The 25,136-nt window shown below is 32.3% G+C and overlaps 1 protein-coding gene and 1 long non-coding RNA gene across 5 annotated transcripts in view; one reads left to right on the top strand and one right to left on the bottom strand.

The window, feature by feature from the left end:
- Positions 1-384: 384 nt before the first annotated feature.
- The window catches only part of LOC129944000 (dorsal-ventral patterning protein Sog), a 43,009-nt gene continuing 18,257 nt past the window's right edge, over positions 385-25,136 (bottom strand). For all 4 annotated transcript variants that reach the window (XM_056053113.1, XM_056053116.1, XM_056053115.1 and 1 more), the window contains exons 3-7: positions 14,176-14,282; positions 11,543-11,675; positions 4,020-4,085; positions 1,628-3,909; positions 385-1,558 (exon numbers count right to left, since the gene is read on the bottom strand). In XM_056053113.1, the coding sequence (XP_055909088.1) occupies positions 1,334-1,558; positions 1,628-3,909; positions 4,020-4,085; positions 11,543-11,675; positions 14,176-14,282 (2,813 nt within the window). In that variant the 3' untranslated portion in view covers positions 385-1,333. The remainder of the gene's footprint in view (positions 1,559-1,627; positions 3,910-4,019; positions 4,086-11,542; positions 11,676-14,175; positions 14,283-25,136) is intronic.
- Positions 17,539-24,078, top strand: LOC129944001 (uncharacterized). Its single transcript, XR_008781379.1, has 3 exons — positions 17,539-17,863; positions 17,936-18,117; positions 23,782-24,078. It is a non-coding gene; the product is annotated as an uncharacterized LOC129944001 (long non-coding RNA).

Genomic DNA, 25,136 nt, shown 5'->3' with positions numbered 1-25,136 from the left:
AATCACATTTACATTGTTTTTTGTTGTTTTTTCATTTTTATTTTTAATTTTTAATTTTTTGTTTTGTTTAGCAAATTTTGAAATAGTCTATTTTTGTTGTTGTTGTTGTGGTTAATTAGATTTAATAAAGCTCCATCGTTATTCTTAAACTCTACGCCGAAATAATACAATAAATGGTTATTAAATATATAATAATAATAATATTCATTATTTAAAAAAAAATAAAAATAAAATATAAACTAAAACAAAAAATAAAAACTAAAACAAAATTAAAATATCATAATAAAACTAACATTAAATCTAAAGTTTTAAAAATCAGTTTGTTGTTGTGTGTATTATTATTAGATATTTTTTTTTTAATTATAAATAAATAATAAATTGTTGTTTGTTTTTTTCTATAATACAAAATACACTTACTAAAAGCTAAAAAATATTCATTGTCAGTTAGGTTTGTTTAAATGTTGTTGTTGTTGTTATTATTAATCGGTTTGGCGGATAGGTATGTTTGTTTTTCTGTTTTATTAAGTTGAAATATTTAGAAAAACGAAAACAAACAGTTCCATTAAAATATTCATTTGGTTGACTGACTCAGCCATGACTATACGAAATTTTATACGAAAATTTATGTATTCAAGTCAAATACAAAACTTGTAACTAGAACATTCATCTTTTTATGATTTTTGATTTTAGATTTTTGATATTTCAATGAAACGAGCATTTTAGTTAATTTGTTTGTAATTTTTCTTGTGGGACAAAGAAAAATATACTCTTAGAAAATTTGCTCCTTGGTTTGTTGGATTAATTTTGTATGTACGCGCCTGTGCGTCGCGTCCTGCTGCAAACCCTCTTTAATTTGTTTTTCTTTTTTTTAATCTCTCACAAATCTTTAAATATATACATGGTCCTATGTATCATTTTATGAATTCTATTTAAGTAAACATCAGTACAAAAAAAAATTCATATGAAAATCAAAGCCTTTTGTACTCCCCCTCCCCCCAGTCGACGCTGGTGTTACCATGTGGGATTTGTTTTTGAATGAATGACATATTTTTGTTTGTTGTTTTTTTTTCTTTTTCAGTTTTGATCTGGAAAAATGCTTCGGGAAAGGATTCTTTATCAATCCTTATCCCCCTCTCTTATGTAGGTTAGGAACCCTTGCTTCTTCCCAGAATCGGTTTTGAAATAAATTAAATTTTTAACTTATGTAGTTAACTGTATCAATGTGTGTGCGTATTTTGCGTGCGACTATAGTGGTGCATTATATATATAAATATAATAAAGTATGTTCGAATATATAGATTTATATTAAACTTTAAAATGAGCCTATGGTTCTTCAGCTTCGGCTAGAGACGGCTGATGATGTCTTGGTCCCTGAGCCTGACTTGTCCTCCCGGTCTCTGTGCGTCCTTCTGTGTTGTTGATGTCTTCGGGATCGTCGGCATTGTGATGAGCAACATTCATCGTTGTCAGTCGAACCACCGAATGGTTTTCTCTTCGATGAGACTCGGTTGTTGCATGTTGCCCGAGTGCATCTCCTTTGGCAGGACACATATGAATCCTAAAAGAAAAAACAAAATACAACTATTAATTTTCATTCAAAATTTAAACATTTTCAAAAACGTCTTACCTTGCAACGGCATTTGATGCATTTCTGTTCGCCATACGACACAACAACTGGATGCCATTCCTGTCCGTTCTCATGCAGCGATGCTCCTACTTTGCATCCTCCATTCGAGAGGATCTCTTCAGTGGATTTAACTGCCGATCCTGGTGATGCTTGATCCTGTAGGATATTCTGATTTATTGGACCGGACTTGTCGCCATGTTGTGTTGTCTTTCCCTCGGGACACACCTTGCAACACGCTTTCTTGTTGGGTCGATATGCCAGCTTCTCGGGACATGTTAATGCTGGACAAGCCATTCGTGGACAGCGAATTTCCAGAGTGAGTGGATCACACGTACAAGTTGCACACGTATCGAAGCCATTTGGCGGCAAATATGGATGCCATGTTGCACCTGCCAAATGGAATTGGTCTCCCAGACGACAACCACGTTCGGCGGAGTTATTTGTTTGCAAAACGATATTCGGCGAAATGCAAGTCGGGCAGCATTCACCGTCACGTAAAATCAAATCCTCACCCTGGCGGCATTTCAAAACTGGGCATTTTATGGCATCGCATGTGACACGTCCGTGCTGGCAAGCACACATTGTGCATGATTCCTGTAAGCTTCGCCATTGTTCGGCCTCATCGTAGAAACGACCCGAATGATAGCATTTTGTATCCGTTTCCGGTATGATTGGTCCATTGTGATCGCCGGGTACAATGACACTGGGCACATTGTTGTCGGTGTACGAAGGGAAACAATGGCTTGGCACCTTTGTCGATTTGAGTTTGCCACGCAGCAGGAGCTCCTGTCGTTCCTTTGAATAGATTTCCAAATAACACACGCTTGTTTCCAGTTTTATTAGCTCATTTGCTGCCATACCCAGCACGTAGCCCTCCATATAAGGACCACTGAATTCTTCGAGCATCTTGCGTGTGATGGGTGCGCCAATTGCCTCAATTGGTTTCTCTTCCAGGTAGATTTGGAATTCCTGTTGATTTGTGAAATATCCATTCACGGTGACCTCGTAGTGCAGGTTACAATCGTTGTCAATGGCTATCCATGCCATTCCCATGAGGTGAGCTGGACTGGAGGTGTCTTGTCGCTTAAGCAGAATTGGTTCCGCTGAGTCACGGGCATCGGCTACTGGACGTGGTGTCAATCGACCCCTGATCAGATTCGCATCGCTTTCAATTGCAATATTTACTCCCAGTTCTCCACCATACAGCGATTCAATTATTTTTGGACTGATTTTGTCAATTGTTCCGATGGCCTGGTCAAAGTTAAACGATTGCGTCAGATCCTCGAGGACAGTCTTCCTTTTGCCAATGTCTTCAATTAAACTGATTTCCGGTCGTTCCTTGGCATTCAAGTGATCCGTCAGGATGTTGTAAGCCATAGTTCCGTCTGTGTTCATGTATACCCAGGCTAGGCCACTGGCTTTCGCCTTAGACTCATAACTGTGTGGTGCCAAGAGAGTCTGGAAGAGCTCGCAGGTTGCACGAGTAACGATTTGGCCCTGGAGCTTCAAATTGGGATTCTTCTTCGATTCAACTATCAAGACCAGTTTACCGCGGCTGAGTAAACGAAGGTTTTGAATAGAAATGGGTGACGACAACTCCAACACATTAACCTCAGCCGACGGTTTGCGTACTTTCTGCACTTCGTCCAGTATAATCTCTTTGCGTTCGGATGACTCAATTCGAATGCTTATCGGTGCATCGACATACTCCTCGGGACTAAATACCCCATTGAAAACCAGTGTCAAGTGAACGGATGACGCAACTCCACTGCTTGTTGAAACAATTGCTGTACCACCTGCTCCAGCCATTTGATCTGACTTAGTTCCTGGCGCCGGTTCTATCAATGTACTAAACAACTCTGTTTGAAGTGCCGTATACTTAGCAACTTTTCCTGCTAATGCCAATTCAGCCTGGAACTTGCTGCCCCACAGCAATACAACATGCAAACGTTCGTCGCGCAACAAACGCTTATAGTCACGCGGTACACGACGCCAAACACCACAAATCTTTCCTGTCGTATTCTGATAAACACTCAACGGTCCGTTTAATGGTGTCGTTAGATTATGCTCCTCGAGTATGGTACCAGAGTCGTCTACAAATTGAATGGCACGTGGTCTGGTTATTTTGCTCGAAACATAAAACGAATAATAAAGATTCTTCTTGTGGAACAAAAATCGTCCAGTTGCAACGACATTTTGTGGATTATGTGTTGAGTACATGGCTTTCATTTCTTCGCCTTTAAGGAAATATGAAGTCCTTCCAGTTAACAAGGCTGCAAAATCTACAAAGAAATAAGAACAAAAATCGTATACATTGTTAGTATCTCAAGGTAAGGTAGGACCTATAATAAGTTAGGATTAACTTTTTGTTAACATTTTTTTTTATACTTACGTTTCATGTTGCGTTCCTCCTCCTCATTATTCACCGGCATTGGGACATCTAAGGCTATTTCCGGATCTGAAAAAATAAACAAACGAATGCATAAAAATTAAGGAGATATTATATAGGTATACAAAAAAATAAGGAATGTGAATGAAAAGAAATATGTGAGGTTAGGACTGACTGCGAGTATAGGGACCCCAAAGAAGAAAAAAAAAAAAAACAAGACACAAAAGCACCGCATGATGCATAGGTATAAGGCATAGTAAGGAAAGGTAGGTATAGAAGAGGTAGCATTAAACTACTTTGTTGTATACGGCTTTGGTTTCTTTAATGAAAATTCTAGGAAATTCCGTGTCTCAAAACGACAAAATCCGATCGACATCAATGGACATAATCATGAAATTGAATAGTATCTTAAATTTAACGCTTTATTATTTCTTTTTTGTTAGTTTGGTATTTCATTCTGTTTTTTTTTTTGTTCAACTTTTTCTTATTTTAATCCAAAAGGTCTTAGGAAATTTCATGGACAGAGTTACCGTTTGTTAATTTTTTAACTGACTTAAGTATATCCTTGTGAACAGCTCTGCTAAAGTTTGCTTTATTATCTTTTAAAACAACACCTTAAGAAAGTCTATTGATCTTCTAAATAGAGAACAATTCAATTTTAACAGTCATTTTCTATCTGACGTATCGTCATCTAAACAGTGGTATCAAATTATTTCTAAACGACCGTTAATTAAATTTAATTTTAGCTGTCAAATTTATTGTAATTGTGAACAGTAATCTTAAAACACGTTTAAGTAACTGTCACTGAAAAGAGTAAAACGAAAAGTCATTCACGATGAGATGAATTAATTACGTACTGTCAGATTTGCTTGCATTGAAAACAGTGCTGCCAAATAGTAATTTTCACATGGCATTTCAATTGAACTTATAACAAATACTCAACCTGAAAAAATTGTTTTAAAGTTAGACTATTCATTCAGAAGTAGAATAAAATATGCGCGTATAAAATTAAGCATATTTGACCATAAGATAACCTCAAATTGAGTGTCATTAGCAACAGTGATGCTAAATACTCCTGTGACGACGACTTAACCAAACTTTCTGAAACCAAACTTATTAACTTTTTGCCTTATGAGATGTGAAATATTCTCAAAAACGACATAGGTACTATTTGAATCCTTGATCTTGGCAACCTCACAAAAACAAAAAATCTTTGCATGGAAGAGAGGAGAAAATGCTAAAGGGATCGGTGGTGTCATGTGCATGCCATTGCCATGCCAAGCCAGCCGGTTGGTTTGAAAACAGACAGATTACTCTGAATTGAACACAAAAGCTATGGAATGTTACTGCTAAAAAGATCTTATTGAACCTTTGACGTTTCACACCAATCCTACTTCAACCCGCACCGCAACACACAATAGTTTACAGTCTTTACAAAATCTGCCTGCCTGTTCAGCTTGGTATAATGCCCAATTCGCATGGTATATTGGTATCCTTTAACAACACTAACTAATCTGACTGAATGGGACGTGGTGAATCAATATACAACAACGTCTTATAGGTGTATACGACATCATGGCACAATTCCACGGCGCTAAAATCTAAAAATTACTTGCCATTAAATGAAGCAAACCCATATACACCTCGAGGTCATTTCGACGGAACGATGAATGGATGGATAAATAAGGTTTAGTATGGGCAGGGCATTATGGAGTCTTACTGGTATTTTTTTTTTTGTTTTTTTAATTTTCAACCAATCCTCTCAACCACAAGGCAGCGACAAGACAACCCAAATGGCAAACGGGACAGAGGGGGGATGGGGTGCGGTGAGGGCGAACAACCGGCAAATCGGCTTATGCTTTAAATGTGAGAGGTTTCAAAATCATCGATTGCTAGAAATATTATAAATTCTGCAAGAGCAATGCGAATGTGCATAACGAAGAGCCAAATGACGCCCATCGCCATCAGTAAAACCTTCACACCAAAGAAAGCCATGGGCATCCGCGTAAAAGGCTAAGGCTCTGCATCGAAGCGGAATCAGGATTGGGATCAGGAGCAGGACAGCCCGCAGAAGAAGGGGACTGCCTGACTGCTTGCCCGCCATAGTTTTCAGATGAAAAACGATGATTATATGTACCGCTGCTGCCGCGGCCGCTCCATGAGGGAAGACTCTACCTGATGCCTGCTTGTATTTAAACGGATGGAGATGGAGTTGATGGTGGAGTAAGCAAGCAGCCAATAATACAACAACAACAACAAAATCTACACAAGAGGCTTCGTCGTCGTCGTCTTCGTCGGCTTAGTAAGGAAGATTGAGAATTATTTTGTGGTGTTATAATGAAGGGCGACAAATCTGACACCTTGTATACCTATGGTAGGTTTTTTATCTGTTTTTGATTCCTCTCCACCTAGCTCGAAGGACCATACCGGTCGCTAATACGGCTATGGTGTTGATTGTGGATTGTATGGTGCCTGGTGATGGTGCTGTTGCTGTTGGTGGTGGCAGAGCGCAGATCTTATCTCCTGATCTCCGTATTTTTTTTGGTGTTCATTTTTTTGTGTAATGTGCCGACGACGACTACAACGACCGTCGACCATAGACCGACCGACAACGGGCGAAGACGCTATCTCGTCTTCGGTTCCCATTTTATTTTTATGGATTTGGAATTCCATCGTTTTTTTTTCTTTTTAATATGAATGTTTATAGTGTTGTAGTTACGTTTTGGGTTGGCCGACCGTTCTTTTTTTTCTTTCTTAAAAAAAAGAAAAAAACTATCATCAGGAGGAGCAAGAGGTGGCCGCGGAGGCGCGGTGTCAACGGAGGAGATGAATGAATAAAGTGAGTGTTTCTTTCTTCTTTTCAAGAAGATAAATGAGATCGGAAGACGGCGAAGTGTGGAGAATTTGAATCAGGAGGTTGGAATGCGTTTGTGGTAAAATTCAAAAAAAAAAACACTGATGAGAGTTTGTTGTTCGTATAGGTCATATCCAGGCCGCGACCGACAGAATCTCAAAACTCAACCTTTTGTGCTATGACCATACCAAGAGACATTTTTTTCTGTCGTTGGCAGTAGGTAAGATTCTTCTTTGATTGTAAAAGATAAAGGAATTCTTTGGAATTTCAATATAATAATTATCAAAGAATCATCAGAATAAGGTTAAGTTCTAATTCCACTTGATGTCTATCTGTTATCATACAACCTTGTTAGAAAAAAAAAAACAATTTTCGGACATTATTGATGTATCTATAGGGTTGCCATTTCAACAAGATTTTTAACAGAAATTTGAATATCTAAAAATATATAAGTAGGTATATTTTATCCTTCTTGAGATTTTAAATTTGTTATTTCTACAACTTTTGAATACTTTTTTGAAGTTTCTTTTTTGACGTCTGTCTACTGTCACAACCATTAGGAAAGTTGACATTTTGATGCATAAATTAAATGTCAGGAAATGTCGACTTTAAATTCATGATTCTTTTTGAAAACTCCAAGAACCGAAACACAATGATTCAGGATTTTCAATAATGCTAAATTGCTCTTATTTTTAATAAGAATAGCTAGATACGTGCTGTACAGTTACAATTTTGACATAAATTTAAACAAAGGTGACAGATGATGGCTCGATACACCTAAAGTAAGATCTACTGGAATTTTTCAAAGTTCGCAATGATTTATTCTCAATACGATATTTGCATCGCCCGCCACGGCCAACGCCACCGCCACCAGAATATTATTATTATTTAACTCTTCATGTTGCAAAAGCAAGCATACTCGTACATATGTAGCATCATCAACACGCATTGAAATAAATGCACTCTCTGAACTACAAATTATCGACCTGAAGTGTGGAGTCGAACCAAGTTTTGAAAAATAAAAAAACAAAAAAGTTTTATTAATAAAAGATGATAATGATGATGAAGATGACGATAACATCAAATGAGTTTGGGCATTGACGATGTCGACAAAGGTAAAACCACTTGGACAGTTCCAGGCGAAAGGAGCTACATACGCTGTTGTACGCACATTTTTGTTAACTAGCTATGATGACGATGATGATAATGATGATGATGATCGAACTTGTTCTTTTTTATTTTGAAATAAATTTTTACCTACTATTATGGAAACGAGTTGTTCATAAAAAGTGAAAATTGCACGCAGAGAGCGCGCACTCTGGGCTTCGGAGTAGGTAATCATACATCGAATTCGATATAAGATTCAATATACTATATCGAGGAGAGATGATGTCGATGAGGCTTTAGAGTTGGAGTTGGAGCTGGAGCTTGCTCCATGATGATGTTTAAAAGAGTCAGTTTTGTCATCAGAGTGGTCAGCCAGTTAGCCAGCCATCTAGCCAGATTGGTCGGGCTTCGTCCGCGTTCACCGCGTCGTCGAGGAGGATGGCGACTACGACTTGGACGACTACACCAAGACGACAACGACGTTGTTGGTCATTATTTTGTCAAACCATATCTAGAGTACCTACCTATATGTGAGTGAGTGTTTATTTTATTTTGTTTTTTTATTTTTAATTTTATTTTTCTTACACAAAATCTACTTATTTGGCATGGTTGAAAATAGGTAGGTTTGCAGTCAGGCAGGCGACTGACTATACGCGACGACCAACAAGGCTGGCAGGCGCATTCTCTGTTGCATTGTACCTATACATATAGTATGTGAATCGGGAGGAGATAGCACTCTGCTGCTGAGCTGATGCGACTGGACATAGCAGTACTGGTTTCTTTTTGGGCATATGCAAGGTTTTTTTTTTCATTGTATTTCACAACTCTATACCTTACCTACTGATGCCTCCCTACCTACCTACCTACACAAGATATTTAATTCCGTTTAGATAAGTAATAGTACAAATATTTTGGTCTTAGTTATATATAGTACCTAGCAACGTTCGTTTGCAATAGCACAGTCTTATGTTAATGTACTAGAATCATATGAAGCACGCTAATATTTACCATCAGGACGTTTGACTTTTTTTTTTTGAGCTTTTTTCTGATGTGCATTTTCATCTTTTAAAGGAATCGTCGATGTCTCAACTTCGATGGTTCTGGAATTTAACCATTTTACCATACGACCATATAGATACATATATGTAGGAATGGTACCTAATCAACTTAAGACTTGAAGTGAGGACTTAAGATAAAATTGGTCATTAGATATTGTACTATTTTTGTAAAGAGAGTAAATATACAAAACTAGCTAAAGGAAGAAAACAACAAGAGAGCAAATTAAGGCCTTGGAATAGTTTTTCCTTATTGGTAAATCTCTGTGGGATTCAAGAAAAATGCGAAGCTACTAGACATTGTTAATATTATTTAGGGGCGATTTAGGATTTTTTATTTCAATTAACTAACTAACTAACTTATGATGTTTTTATAGAACTGGATTTGTTGTTAAAAAAATTCTTAAATTTGGCAACACTGTTTCAAATGATGTTTTGTCTTTTAAACGTCAACGTGTTCTCTTTATGAGATTTGCTGCCTCTCTTTTTAGAATCCAAGATGGTGCTCATATAAGGCTATGTTTGCATGACTTTTTGACTCGTGTTTAATATTAAATTATTGTTTTAAAAATAAACTGATTGTAAAAATCACTTAAATTATTAAAACTATTGAAAAACAAAATAAAGTTGAAAATGTCATACAAAATTACATTATATTGATTTAACAAATAGACTAATTTGTTTAATTTTAAAAATAATTATGCCAAAAAAAATCAAATAAAAAGTAAAAATCAAAACAAAATGTCACGATTGGTGATGTAAAATCAGTCAAGTTAAATCAACCGACAAAAATAAATAAACACATGTATTCATCCGGACGGCAGGCTGGCAGGCATCCAGAGAATAAGACCGCCTTAAAGTTTAAAAAAATGTTCATCCCATATCATTCCTATAGACGTATTTATGTACATATATAAAAATATGCAGATATTTGCAAAGATATCAAATAAAATGAAAGATATGGTAGAAGGTTTTACATACAAAAAAAGTAATGAGCTAATATAAATCATTTTACTAATAGGTGTCGCATATTTTTATAAAAATCTCTTCCAGTTTTAATTTTAATATTATTTTTAATTTTGTTAAAATGTATGCATACAATTTTTTTGTTTCGACTTCTCGACTTGTCCTTCGCACAAAGATCCAAAAATAAGTATCGACTGTCTTTCAAAATTATTTTTTTTTGTTTTTGCATGAAAATAGGTTTTCTTTTTTAATTTTTATTTTTACATCAATCAACCTTTTATATTGCTTATCATATTGTGTGTATGACTTATGTGAAAAATATTTATATGAAAAACATTTTATGTCTGCATAGCACCGTTTGTATTTTGCTTTTTTCAAATTTTATTTTTGTATAATTTTTTTTCCTTCATTTGATTTACGAATGGTCTGTGATGATATTTGAAATTTCAAAAAAAAAAAGGAAAAAAGAAAAGATTCTTGAAACCATCATCAGCAAGCAGATAAGCCACATAAGCTTTGATGATTAATACAAAGTTATTTTTTGTGTATTTTTGTTTTGTTTTAAACTTAACAAATAGAATATTTTATCATATGAATGAAGAGGGGATGCCTGCCTTAATGCTTAGCCTAACCCTGCCCCTGATTGCCGTTTTCCTTTTTTTGATGTGTGTACGCTTTTGCTAAGAATATTATTATAATTTATTTATTTTTGTTTGGATTTTTTTTTTGTTTTAGTTTTGTTTTAACTTAATAAAATAAATTATATGAAATTATACTTTTAATCGTATGAATTTAATTTATGGATTTGTTTTTAGATTAATGAAATTGTGGCCAAAAATAAAATTTTATTTAAAAAAAAATTATGTAGATATATTTTTTGTTGTTGTTTGATTATAATAAAGTTTAAGTGGTATTTTTTATTCATTTTAAAATAAAAAAAAAGAAAATATTTAACTCTTTGTCGTAGTCACACCAATGAGTCATGGATTCAGCTTTTTTAGGATAAAAACAAATACATCACATGATTTTCTAAAAGTGTTTTAGCACCAATTTAGTAGTCATCATTCAAATAAATTCTCTTTGAATTATGCTTATGCATAATTATCTTACAGGATCTCAATTTGGTTTAACTATAACCAAACATGTCATACATTGTCCTATTTTCCTCCCTGGTGTCATACCAACTTTAAAGCTGTCAGAAAAAAAGCATTGTCTAACCTTAGGTGTATACAGGAAACTTTGTCGATACCAATAGGTCAACTATGGTTGAAACTCATATAAAATCTATAAAAATGGTTGAGCTAAAATTAAAAGATGTGTTCAATATTTTTGCGGTTCAAAAATGGTTCATGTGTGAATATGTGATAAAAGTTAATTTCAACTGCAAATGGTGTTTGCAAAATAATTAAACATTAGAGAAACAAGAATCTAAGTAATGGATTTAATGGATTACAATTTCAAAAGTTTAAAAAAACCTACGCATTCAAAACAAACCCATCTTAAATAAAATTATAGCAAAAATAAAAAAATAGATAAATACTCACCAATAGATTCTCCTGGACATGCTTTGCAACATTTGCCTGGTAATAAAATTGGGTCATCACAATTTGCCGGTGGACATTCATTTTTAATATTTCGGCATTGTACTCGAGCGACAATCCGGCGCTTCTTTGGGACCTATAAAAAAAAAGTTAAAAAGAAAAAGATTAATAAAAAATATATTTTATAGGATTATACTACATGGCCAAATGGTTCTGTTTTTATAGCAGCTTATAATAATTCTTTATAAAATATTCAAAATCATGAAACGAAATATAAGATACCGTGATACACGATGATGTAGGTGTGTATATTGCAGTAGTATAGTACAAAATCGCAGATATAGCATTTAATTTTTGTTCGTTATATTTTTGTATTTAAATTTTTTTTATATACACTCGTTAATTAATAGTAGATATTTGTTTATTTTTTTATTTTTTCTAACACGAGTTACCGTTGGTGGTGGTGATGGCGGCAATATGGTATCTGGTATGGCGGCGGTGGCGACCGGCGGCGCCAGTGTAATCATATCATTCATCGTAGGTTTGATATTTCAATATTGCGCGCTATTAAGAGTAAGAACAAATTTTGTTGCTGCTTTTTCATTTTTTTACTTTTAGTTTGTTTGTCAATATAATTTTTGTCTAGAAGTCAGACGTGACGATGAATGAAATACTAAATTATTGCTTTAATCATGTACAAATACACATAGAAAGTTTTGCGGAAGCTACCAGTAACTATAATATAACAGTTTTGCTATAAAATTATGGCAAAAAAGAGATCTTTGTATAAAATATGAAACTGTTTAATGTATAGATAAATGTGCGTCAAACATCAACATCTTCTTAATTTATTGAATGTACCTCAACTCTTTGATATAATATGACACAAGTGCCTTAAGTTTTTTTTTTATTTTTCAGTTGAAAAAGCAAGTGTATACTCAGCTGAAGAAAAATTGTATTTCTAAAATATTGACTCTAAATTATTATTTACAAAACAAATTTAACAACTCTTTGCAAAAATTACTTCCATGAAGTATTAATTTATAATTGGAATTACTGTCAGTCTATTTTTATAAACCTGTCTTATACAAAAATGCGAAAAAGAACAGAAACTGTCAGAAACAAATATCGGCAAAATGTATTTTAACTTCAAATTCAATTGAACTATGAGTTTAGCCACTATATATGTAGTCGTTAACGTCAAAGGAAAAAAATTAAATCATTTTGACTTTTTGTTCAATTAAAAGGCAAAAAGGTCGATGAGTAACGCATTTTGTATAATTCGAAAGATTCACAATCTAGATTAAATAGAAATGTGACACGCATAACAATTCTTTAATGATGATGTCCATTATGGCGCATAAAACTTAACCGAAATGGTTAAGAATTTATGGTTAGTTTTGCCGACAAAATAATTATCTGCGCCATCTGTGGTTTTTATAATAAAACAAAATAAATACAAATTAACTGACCAATGAAATTTACGTATTTTTCAATAAAAATCGAATTCTATTGTGAATCACTTTCATGTCTATTGATTTATTCTTTTAATATATAAATTAAACTTCTTTGAAGTGGTGAGATGGTGATTCAGTTTTCTTACTAAAAAAAGCTACAAAAACTACAAAATCTTTTAAGTCTTACATTTTCAAAACTGATCTTTGGAATTACATAACTACGCAGAAGTCTTTGGTCACAAAAATGTATATCTTTTTTATAAATCAATCAGGACAAAATGAATATTTTTAAAAAACTTATATCCAATTAAGAATTAGTCATTATTTCAAAAAAATGTTAGTTTCTTTTTTGGTTTTTGAAAATAGAAAAATGTATTTCTTTTGATTTTTGTTTTTGTTGTTGATGTTTTATTTTGGCACGCTTAGATATTATTAGAATCATTTTTATATGAAAATGAAATAAATGTCTGTCCATTTTATTACTATGACTTAAAGTTAACATGCGCTTGTGGTATGGGATTATGAGCTGTCACTTCAAAAGTCAATTTTAAATCCAAGTTTCAAATAAATATAAAATATAACCCAGAAGGATGATAATATGCTTGTCAGAAAAAAGCATTTCAACACGCAGTTAACTTTTCAATGCAAATAGCGCATTTATTTATTTTTTATTTTTGTTCTTTTAATTTATAATTTATTATGTCTGCGATTTTTTGGTCTTTATAGAATTTTTATTATAAAATCGAGCTACAGATGGATTAGTGTGGCTCATATTTTTGCAATGTTTTTTCATTCTAAAATTATTTTCGAATACGTTTTTTGAATTTTATTGAGTCCTGATTTTATTTAAAAATAAGTAGAAATCATTATTCACTATTTTTTATATTCGCAATATGTACAAATTGAAAATTCAACTATTAATCCTAATTTTTTGCATTTTTGCGGGGAGTTGTTCCTATCCTAAAGTTGGAAAATAACGAACCACCCTAATATTTATACACATACAATTTATGAGTTTCATTTCATCATTTGTGTAGATTTTTTTTAACGTACTGAAGACGCCAACAACTTAATGAGATATTAAAACATAAATAACACAAATGTGGGTAGAAACCAAGAAAAAAAACATAAATCTACGTATTAAAATGTATTTAAAAAATAATTTGTTTGAATACTTACTGCTACGCATTCGCATTTTATGCAGTACATAACTCCAAAGGGTGGTCCCAAATCTGCCCACCAAGTTGAACCGAGTTCATGAAGTGTTTTTCCAAATTGACATTCAGCTGCAAGTAAAAAAAAATAAACATATTTAATATTTTATTAATGACATATAACAAAAATTAAAAGGAAATGCATATTTATTTATTTATTTGTGATGTTTAAGCTTTGGAAGTTATCAATTTGCAACATTTTAAAATACTAATATTTAAGATTAAAGGCCCTCACTCACTTTACTCATATTTTGTTCGTACTAGATTATTTTTTAGCTCGCACTGAATGATTGATACATCTGTTCAAAATATCCAATTGTCTATTTTCGTCGCTATATTTTTGACAGTTAAATTGAAGTGTTTGTAGTTTTTTAGTAGTTTCTAATATTTTTGACAGTTAAATTGAAGTGTATGTAGTTTTTTAGTCATTTGTAATGCTGTAAGAAGTTATTGTGATGAAATCAAAATAAGTTAAGCAATATCCTGTTCTTGCACTTTACCACAACATTACATGAGACTAACGTCTTTGAAACGTCAGAAATCTAAAGAGCCTCTAGCGTCAAACAAACATTGTTTTTTTTTGTTGAAGTGTAACTTGTCAACTTTTAAAACGATACAAGGCCTTAATAGTTTGTGAAATAAACACGAGTAATTTGGTCATTGAACCTAACTACATGTATATTATATAGGTAAGTACTTACATCACCAAGTTGTGTGATCAATATTCTAATAATAATACTTATTTATCAGTATAGGCATTCATAATATGTTTGTTGTTATTCAAGAGCATACAACAAGCAGCAGCGAACTTTTATTACACTTAAAAATAGGTGGCGCCAGTAAATCAATTCAATTGTTTGATAAAAACAGAAAACACGTTAAAAAAGAACAATCATTTCAATTGACTACACTTTAACGATATATTGAACATTGAACAATTACTGATGGATTTGAAGAAATTAAATGAAGAAAAAATAAAAAAAACAACAATTGAAAATTGTATCATTTTTAATTGAATTATCTGCATCGAATACTTATGGAATATAAATGTTTTATTTTGTTTTTTGTCTAGAATTTTATTTTCGATCAATACTACTTATTCAACCAGAAAATTTATTTTGTTCTTATAAGTCTCTACATTCCTACCGTCATCCCGGTTAAATCGCGGTATTGTTTGCAAAATTAATCTTCATAGAACACAAAAATATCTAAATAGATAATATGCAATTATTTATTTTTGTATATAATTTTAAATTTATTGACTGTAAATTTTCTATTTAAAAATGCAATCAAACTAGAACAAATTATTATATAAAACCTATTCATAAACAATGATATTAAATAGGTTTTGATATTTTAAAGTAGTGATGATCTCATATTTTTCAAATAATTTTAATTATAACAATTTGTTTACCTAACTTTTTCTTTATACATATATTTTTTTAATATAGAAAATTACATGAAAATACACTTGTTTTTGTATAAAGGAAGTCAAAGGATTTCATAAGGCACAATTGTAGATAAAAGAAAAGAACTCGGAATTCACAAAGTTGTAATTACACAATGAAATTAACTAAACAAACATACCTTTGGAAATGTTCAGCGCCTAATCAAGTGTTAACTTCACAATGGTGAGTTTTTTGCATGAAATAAAAATGTTTTAACACATAAAAAATAACTTAATTTGTTTCCTGAAAAATAAATAGCACTATCTTTAAGAAAACCTGTGCCTATATCTTTGAGACAAAAAAAATTATATACAAATTCGATATGAATGAACGCTGTCTTTTCAGAATTGTTCTTTTATCAATCACACTTTCACTAAGATAACACACGAAATGATAGGTATTAAGAATATACAGGTATCAAAAATAATCTTCAATCAAGCCATTTCTATGTAACGGAAATTGATCTTGACATTTAAGTTCCCTTTTGTACTTGGTTTTCCGGTAGCCACTTTTGAGGTTTTTCTTACAGGAAGTATCCATTTTAATGAATCGCATACCACTTAAAATGCGAACATTTATTTTTAAGAATCTTGTTCACTCTTTTATCTATTTCATGCCCTTTTAAAACTTATTGAAGGCAAAAAAGTTTCCTCGTGTTAAAAGGGGACTTACCCTTATAATTTATAAGAAATTGGTTCAGTTAAAAAAAGGCAATCATATTTAATTGATGGAAATTCACAATAAAATATTCAAATACAAATTGATTCATTCACAATTAATTTAATTCAAATGTATCGAATAATTATATTTATTGAGGTTGGGTGGGGATTCTTTTTAAATTGTCTGGCTTTTCGAACGATTTTAAAAAACTAGTGGGGCACACTCTTGACTTTTTTAGCGGACCTATACAGTAATTTGTCATACATATCAATTCACAATAGGTTATCTCAAATAATAACACCCTTTTTGTGTGCTTTTGTGTTAATTCGAAACAAAAATAATCTTAAAACCACCTTTTGACTTCAATCACTCAATCCGTCATCCTAACACGTACACCGTGCGCTGTTTTGATAAGTCATCTATCTAATAATGTGCACCTAATGTGTGTATAGAAGATGTATAGTAAAATAGTAAGCATACGGTCGGTGACCTGAATAACTCTGAGATTATTTATATAATTTTTTTTTTCGTTTTGTTTTGTTTTATAAATTAACAAGTACTCTTTGTCTATCTACTAGGTAGAGTAGAGGTATATATATTCAAAACAAAACAAACTCAATGAAAGCTATAAGCAAAGAAAATAAAAAAAACACAAAATAAAAACTCTCAACTCAATAAAAACAAATAAAATGCAACAAAATGTGGGTGTGAAAAAAATAATAATAATAATCTCTGGCGCCATTCATATAGTACAAAAACGTTTTGCAATAGTATATTAATAATATACCTAACCATATCTACTACGACTCGTGTATATTTATAATCAAAATCAAAATGAAATGCAAAGAACTCAAAACATTCACTTCATTCACATCGAAATCAATTCACTTCACAATGAGTGGTCTTTGGTCTCTTTATAAATAATATGTACTTGCTGTACGTACAAACATCTAAAAAAAACGCGTATCAATTCAATTTATTCACGTTTGATGTTTTGATGGGAAATGAGGTATTTTACTTCCCACCTCATCCATTAAAACCTAATTGAAAAATCAGTTTGTATTTTTATTAAGTTTTACTTGCTCTTACTATTTATATTGCTGTTGTTTTGTTTTTTAAGAGACTGAATGTGTTCATTTTCATTTCCCTTGCTGCGTGTGCTGCTGTTGCTCACGTTGACAGCTCAGACTCACCGTGAATTGTTGTCTATGGCTGTGATAGCGAGCGATTTACCTTACCCATACGGTATATTTACCTACCTTACCTCGTTTTGTTGGCTAACTTAACTGGTGCCAATGAAGCGCCGCCAAGCCGAACGTACTTTACTAATTCAAATACGTCGCTCACTCAGTGCTCTTAATTGAGTACAACAATTGTGAACATTCAATGGATTAGTTTATTTTAATTATTTCAATTGTCAAATATTTGGAACGTTTAATGAAAAGTGCATCCACATTTGGGCACACCTTATTAGGCTAGGCCGCCATTGAGCACCGACTTCAGAGCCGTAGCCAGCAACTGTCGCGCACCGTTGCAATCTACTAGGTACATAAATAGCTATATTGCCGTTTTTAAATGAAGCCTATAACAAAACAAGTGTAATCGGCTTTTTTTTAGGATTCCTTTAAAGGCTCAAAGCAACAGCTTTTACTTCGTTAACGATACATTAAAAATTAAACAAAAACTGAAAAAGAAAACAAATAATTAAGATGCTATCAGAAAGTTGGCATAAACACAAGTTCGTATATTCGCGATAAACAAATAAACTTCTGGCGCCATAAAAGCACGCAGACACGTAGGTACATACCAACATATAATGTAACTTGTAGGTACTTTTTATTTTGTTTGCCCCTTTATTTTACACTTGACAGTTGGAATTTTGATCATCAAGCCTCATGTACCTATAGATTAGTTTTTTTTTAAATTTTAATTTCAATTGAAATTTTGAAAATAAGAATCATTTTTTGATTCCCATTTTCATCTAACTTGGTATGGTAGTCTATAAGGCTCTTATATGTTTCTTTTTTTTATTAACTGTCAAATAAGTTGTTGGCTATATCCGAGTTAAGTGTGTCTCAAGCTTGATTTTAATTAAATGACCAATTAATTGGCAATTTTTTGCTCCCCTTTTTGTTGTCTCTATATTGCGCTAATCTTATGACGGATATACAAGTTAGGTATATGCGATGTCAACATTTAAAGGTATAGTGAGTTTTGTGTGCGACATGACATGTGGCGCCAGTAGCCGCAGCATGCCTATTTTTTTTTCTAATTTTTTGTTGTACTGTACTGTGCTGTGCCGTGCTAGTTTGTTTTGTTTTCCTTGGAAAGTCTTACACAGAGATATATTATGTTTTTATTTGGATTTTTCTATTTTTACTTTGGAATAGGCCTTGTAGGTTTATTTTAACTAGTTACAAAAAACCGGATATATGAATTTTATTGATTTTTTTCGCACTTGCGATAAAAGTTGTATATGTTTAATGATTATTTTCTTAAAGTGAGTAGCATGCATATGGGTGTTTATACGAGGTATACAAATCCAAACATTTGCCATGTAATTAACGGACTTGTTGAGTCGCCATGCGAAAATGTCTGGATGAGCACATCCTACACAAATACTTTCAACAATTTCTACAAAGTGTGAAAATTGGAGGACAGCATTTAAAACCAAAAAAGAAAATATTAATAGGTCACTTCAAAGCAAGAAAAAAGAAAACTAACATTGAATTTAAATTTACATTATTAGATTTTCGTTATTGTGATCTAACCCGGAAGTGTTTGACAGGTGTTGTGTTATGCTTAGCTGCATCACACTTGAATCCTAGTTGAAATGGGTTTCGTTTCGTTTTCCACATGGAGTGAATCCTAGTTCAAATTAAATTATTATTTTGTTTTAGATTTATGGATAGATTTTTATATAGATTTAATGAAACATACAAAATGTGCAGATGAAAAGCAAATCATCTGAATGGCTTTTAAGAAACCGCGTGCCGCCATTCAAGTACATCGCTTTAATCTTAAAACCTTATACAGTTAGGTTATTATTGCATCCTTTTGATGTTGCCAAATAAGAATACTTTGCCGCGACATCTAACTTTTGATGCGTTCTAACGGCACCATCCGGAAATAAATAAAAGAATTGATCGAATACAAAACAAAAATCAAATCATATCTTATAACACATCCCATTCCTACAAATATATTTGGCATTATGAATACACAGTATACATGTATGCAATGCACAATACATACATACATACATCTTTTTGAAAGAACAAAAAACATGAAACCAAACATACCTATATGAAGTTTGTACTATAGAAAAATTTGTCGGAAAAACAACGTGAGGAAACACTCGTATTATATGTTCCCAAAGAGAAACTGCCAACTACAATATATGCAGCCGTTTATTATCAAAGGGAACACACCTCTTCGAATGAGAATTACGATAAATATCTTCTTTTTTTTGTCTCTGTTGCTGTTTCTCCTTTGTTTTGCGGGATTGTATGTCCGTTCGTGTCCATAACAGAGTTACCAAATCCCAAAATTTAGGGTTCTATATTCGTATACTTTGTAAGAATTCCTTAAATTCCTTTTTACTGTCAGTTTAACAACAAAGATCTGTCAAACTCTGTTAAATTCAATGTTTTTGTTATACCCCAACAAGGATTGAACTTCAGTTGAAACGCTCATCTTTTATTATAAACTATTACGAAACTGTACAATTTATGTGTGGTAACTCTAGTTTAGTTTAACTATACTGCCTTTCTTGGAGTCCAATGGCCATATTATACGCCTGCTTTCGGTGTTATTTTTCGCACTCTTTGTTTATCGTTTGCTGATGCCTTTCTTGGCCGATTTTAAGGTAAAAATGCGTTGTGCATATACCTACCTACCTAACCTACCAACCCCAAATCTTTGTTTCCTCTTTAACTTTTTTTATGATTTTGAGTTGTAATCTGACACTTCCAATTAATATTCAATAGATTTGTACATCCGTTGCTCCAAAACAAAATGAATCCTAATAGTATTAACCATCAGCATCCAGATTTGTTTTTTTTTTTCTTCACTGTCACCTTAATGTCAAGTTGTCATTTACGGATTAATTGCTATGTATGTCATATAGTCGAAGAAAAGTGTATTCGTTGTGTCTAGACAGAGCTACTTTAAAATATCCATCTCTATTCTGCGATCCGAAAGAGCCATGCCACCCACAGGTTTGATTAAAACGTAGTGATCTTAAGAGTATTTATCTTAATTGGCTTTATTGTGAATGTAACTTAATGCGCTTAAATTACCGGAGAAGTTTTTAGTTGTTTCTTATTGGCTGGCTGACCTATGTTTGATCATCTAAGATGACTTTTAAAAGAAGTTCTGTTTGTATTTTGTTTTGTTTTCGATCCGTCAAAAATAAATCTTATGAACAATTTATTATTATTTATCAGAAAAAGTAATGGTATTAAATCTTTTGTATTTGGAATATTCTGACTGTGCTCTCTGCTGCCATCTTTTCTTCAGCATCATCAACATCATTTTTTTGAATTTGCCGCACGTCGTCGTTGTAGTTGTTGTCGTCGTCGGTCGTAGTCATCGTCTTCGTCGCTGTCGTTTCGTATTAAAAAATGTGCGCGCCACAAAAATAGAGTAAGTTACGGGCGCAAATATCCGTCCTGGCTGTCTGGCCAACCGTACATAATGTTAAAAATTACACATTTATAAGTGCAATGCACTCCCCATTCTGGTGAATAACGTGCAACGTATTCTAGGTTATTTTTGTGGCGTATACTGTATAGCTTATAGCTTACCTATACTATATGCACACAAAAATATACAACATCTAAATAGAATATTTTGAACAAAATAAAAGTAAAAATATTGTCGCCTCAATAATATTAATGGGGTAACATCTATAAACGAGCATTTGAGCGGCAGCAGCAGTGTATAGGGAAAGATTTTTAAATGTTTTATTTAGTTTTTGTCAAAGTTTGCTGCACTTCTGTCATATTGTCTGGAATGCATTGCGTGTCTGAACTGTATAATTGACATAAGTACGATTTTTATTATGGAAATTTATGTGCTTAGAGAAAAGGGTAAGAAGCTTTGAGAAAAATTAAACAAGGAGTCTATATACATGGCAGTTTACGATTGTTAAAAGAACGCATTCAATTCACCATTGAGTGCATATTGCACTTCTACAATTAGGAGTTGTATTCACAATAACAAGATCCTGATCATGGCAGAATTCAGAGTAAATTTGATACCAATTCTTGTTTCCATTTGACGACCAATTGAATTTTAAAATAAATTCTTCCCAGATTTACTCAGAGTTAAAACTGTCACTTATTTTATTTATCTGTCACACATGTCATTTCTTTTTATTAATTTTAATTGATTATGTATTTAATTGGTTTTGTTTTTAGTTGAATATATTGAATTCAAAAGTTTCAAATATAATCTTAAATCTATTAATTTTCACAAAAAAACCGAATAAATAAATGAAATATATTCACACCCCAAATACATCTCCCTTCATATAATGTAAAGTAATCTAAACAATTGCCATTTTCTTAAATATGGGCCATGTCTGATTCATTTATTCTAAGTCCGCCATAATATCTGTTTGTTTTCTTATTTTTGACTTAATTTCAATACATTGGTATTTTAAAACAAACAAAATAAGAGATGAAATAATAATAAAATTTATGAAAAAAATCATATATACATTCCGTTATGCCCTAGCTTCGGCCAATATCAACAAAATGAATCTGAATTTATTATTATCGTTGGGGCGGTGGTGATGTGATGCGATGCAATGCAATGTAATGCAATTTTTTTTTTTGTTGAACGAACCCATGTCGAGTAATTCACCTACTTTTCGGCGAACGAACGTTCAAATAGCCCAGATGACAGATGATATGACGTTCAAGAGATACTTCAACCAAAAATTCGGTGCATTTAAATATAGGTACCAAACCAACATCACTTAAGTTTAAAATTAAAATTAAAAACAAAACAACAACAACACAACAAAAAAGAGACTAAATAAATAAATTGAGGTCGATTAAAAAGCTTAAGCGATATACACTTATGTTCAAAAGTAAGCGCTTTCCATTTAGCGAGCGTTTCCTTTTCAAATTTACGTCAGTATATTATTATTATACCTTATTACTACTTGAAAGATTGACATTTTCAGATAAAATCTATTATTTGAATTGTTTATTATTATATTACATATATCATGCATTTGTTTTCATAGCGCGGTATTTGTGTGGAGGTATATATTTTATAATGGCATCATTCTTGATGCAAAGATAAACTAATTTTGAAACTTTTAAAATTTCAAACAAATATTTACTGAATTAAATTTGACAGTTTAAAGTGCTGAAATGTCAATCGTTCAGTAAATTCATAAATCATAAATGGTTTAAAGTTAAATTTACCTCAAACATCACATTTAAAGAGTAAATATTTACTTTTGACTTTCAATAACTTCAAGTTTCTCCTTCTGCAGACCGGACAAAATATAATATGGTGACCATATATGAAGAATCAACTATCGCAACGGTAACAAAAAAGACTTTAGAAGTTTTAACATTTAGAAAACTAACAGATTAACAAATTTACAAAACGAACATACCTATTAGCAAACCGTAATGAAAGCGTTCAGAACTAGCATCTTTTAAATTTCAAAGAAATTAGGTGTGTTCATTAACTTGTTTACAACATTGATTCAACGTCTGCACTTATTCTTGAACTTAAATTGGTTTTCAAAAATGTCTAAATTAGAACAGATGGTCACCTAAATTAGTACATATATAATAAAAATGTTTTCCTAAAACGTACACTTTTTACGCCGCTCGTTGTCAAAGGGTTTTTTTTTATATATTTTTAAATGAAATTTTATATTAGCCGCCTTAAATCGAATTCATTAAAGTTTAAAAAGGAAATGAAATGCATATCTTTTGATTTATGGTTACCCTCTATAACTCTATATCTCTATCGTGATATTGAAAACCAACAAGACTTTGTGGCGGTTGATGTCGTCGTCGTTGCCGTCGGTCGCCGTTGTTGTCGTTGTCGTTGTCGTTGAAGCGTTACCACACTCTGGAGATTATGAGATAACAATTTGATTTATTTTGGAAACAAAAATATGTAAGAAATCATCAAATTTATTCTGTCAATGAATAATATATCTCATAAACAAAATAGCAAACACGTGATTTTGTTGAACAAGTCAATTACTCATACTTCTGGCAGACTACTAATTTATTGGCCAAGTAGAATGGCAAATCGTTCGTGTACTATACATTTATATACTTATTGAAACTTAACAGAAATAGGGGGCTCGGCATTCCGTAAGCAGAACATTCAGCCATAAGCATGAATATATTGTAGGTGTAGACTTTATAGATACATATATAAGATATATCTAGATGTAACTCTATTATTATCCTTTTCAGGTGATTGAATTTATTTTTGGCCATTGATTGGGACGGGAAAATGGTCGGTCGTCGGAACACGGCAACAACAATTTACTGTAGAAGCATACGGTCCGTGTTTTCTTTATTTCGAAGGAAATGACGAATTGCCCTGAAGAGACCACGACAACGACGGCGGTAAAGATTTATAAATGAATTCGAACTGACTTTTGGCATTTTGTGTTCGTTTTATTTATTTGTTTTGGTTGAAATTCTATTTTTTGCTTTTATATAGGTAGATACTTTGCTGCAGCACATGCTGCAAGGTGTGAAAATAAATGTTACTTTTTCTATTTTTTACTTCAAATTAATCACGAGATAAGAATAAAAGGTTTTGTAAGTACACCTATACGTGAGATAAGGAATTATAGTAGGTAAGGTAGGTATTTCCTCGTTTAAAATTTAGGTTAATTATTCTATGTGTAGAATATCTTTATTGTGTGATTGTATCTACAGTAGCGTATTAACAATTTCAACATAAAAATACCATCTTATATATGATGTTTAAAGTACTCTGACCTGATCATCCGTCAAAAAACTAATTCTGGTAAATTTGAGTTCATTTGACATTCCTAGACAAAATAGAAAACAAACTAACCTATATTTTGAAGTTTACTATATTCAACCAATCTTTAAAAAATATATTATTTTAACTGTGAAACATTAATTTTAAATTGACCTGAAATGGACTATGGTGAATGATAAAGTACTTTCTCACAGTTGGACGCATCCCTTTGCAACTTTTTTCTCTCATTAATTTCAAAATTCCACATAATTGAATTGATCTGGTTTTCTTAAACAAACAAACCAACAAAAAAGAAAACAGAGTTCGTTACATTTGTCATAAGTAAGTATGTCTTATCTGTCAGTGCATTGTGACGTTATGGTTAGATCTGTTTTTAATACGAAAACCTCTGCACAAGGGGTGTGTATTTTTGTCACTTTTCAATTTTGACATCCCATTCATAACTCTTCACCTTAAAATACATATATTTTTAAGATGATTAAGATCTAAGTAGAAAAAAAATCACTCTCGAAGTTGTGAGAAATATTTTTCTTTTAAAATGTTCTTGTGTATCATTTTTTTTAGAGAACAAGGTTTTAACATTTCTATTTCATCGCAATAATGTAAAAGTAAAATAAACAATATTAGTTTCAGTCTTCTAGTCGGATGTCACTAGAAATGACGTGACCCGGTCAAAGGCTTGGTTGTTAAGTGGACTATGAAATTGTAATCCAATTTTATTTTTATAAATAAGTTCAAGTACTAAAATCCAATTTTTGTTGTTGATGGAAAAACCAATAACCCAATAAAATTTTTAATTACTCCCATCTAT

Source organism: Eupeodes corollae, chromosome 2 (assembly GCF_945859685.1).
Source record: "Eupeodes corollae chromosome 2, idEupCoro1.1, whole genome shotgun sequence".
Lineage (NCBI taxonomy): Eukaryota > Metazoa > Arthropoda > Insecta > Diptera > Syrphidae > Eupeodes > Eupeodes corollae.
This window is presented reverse-complemented; position numbering and strand designations above follow the sequence as displayed.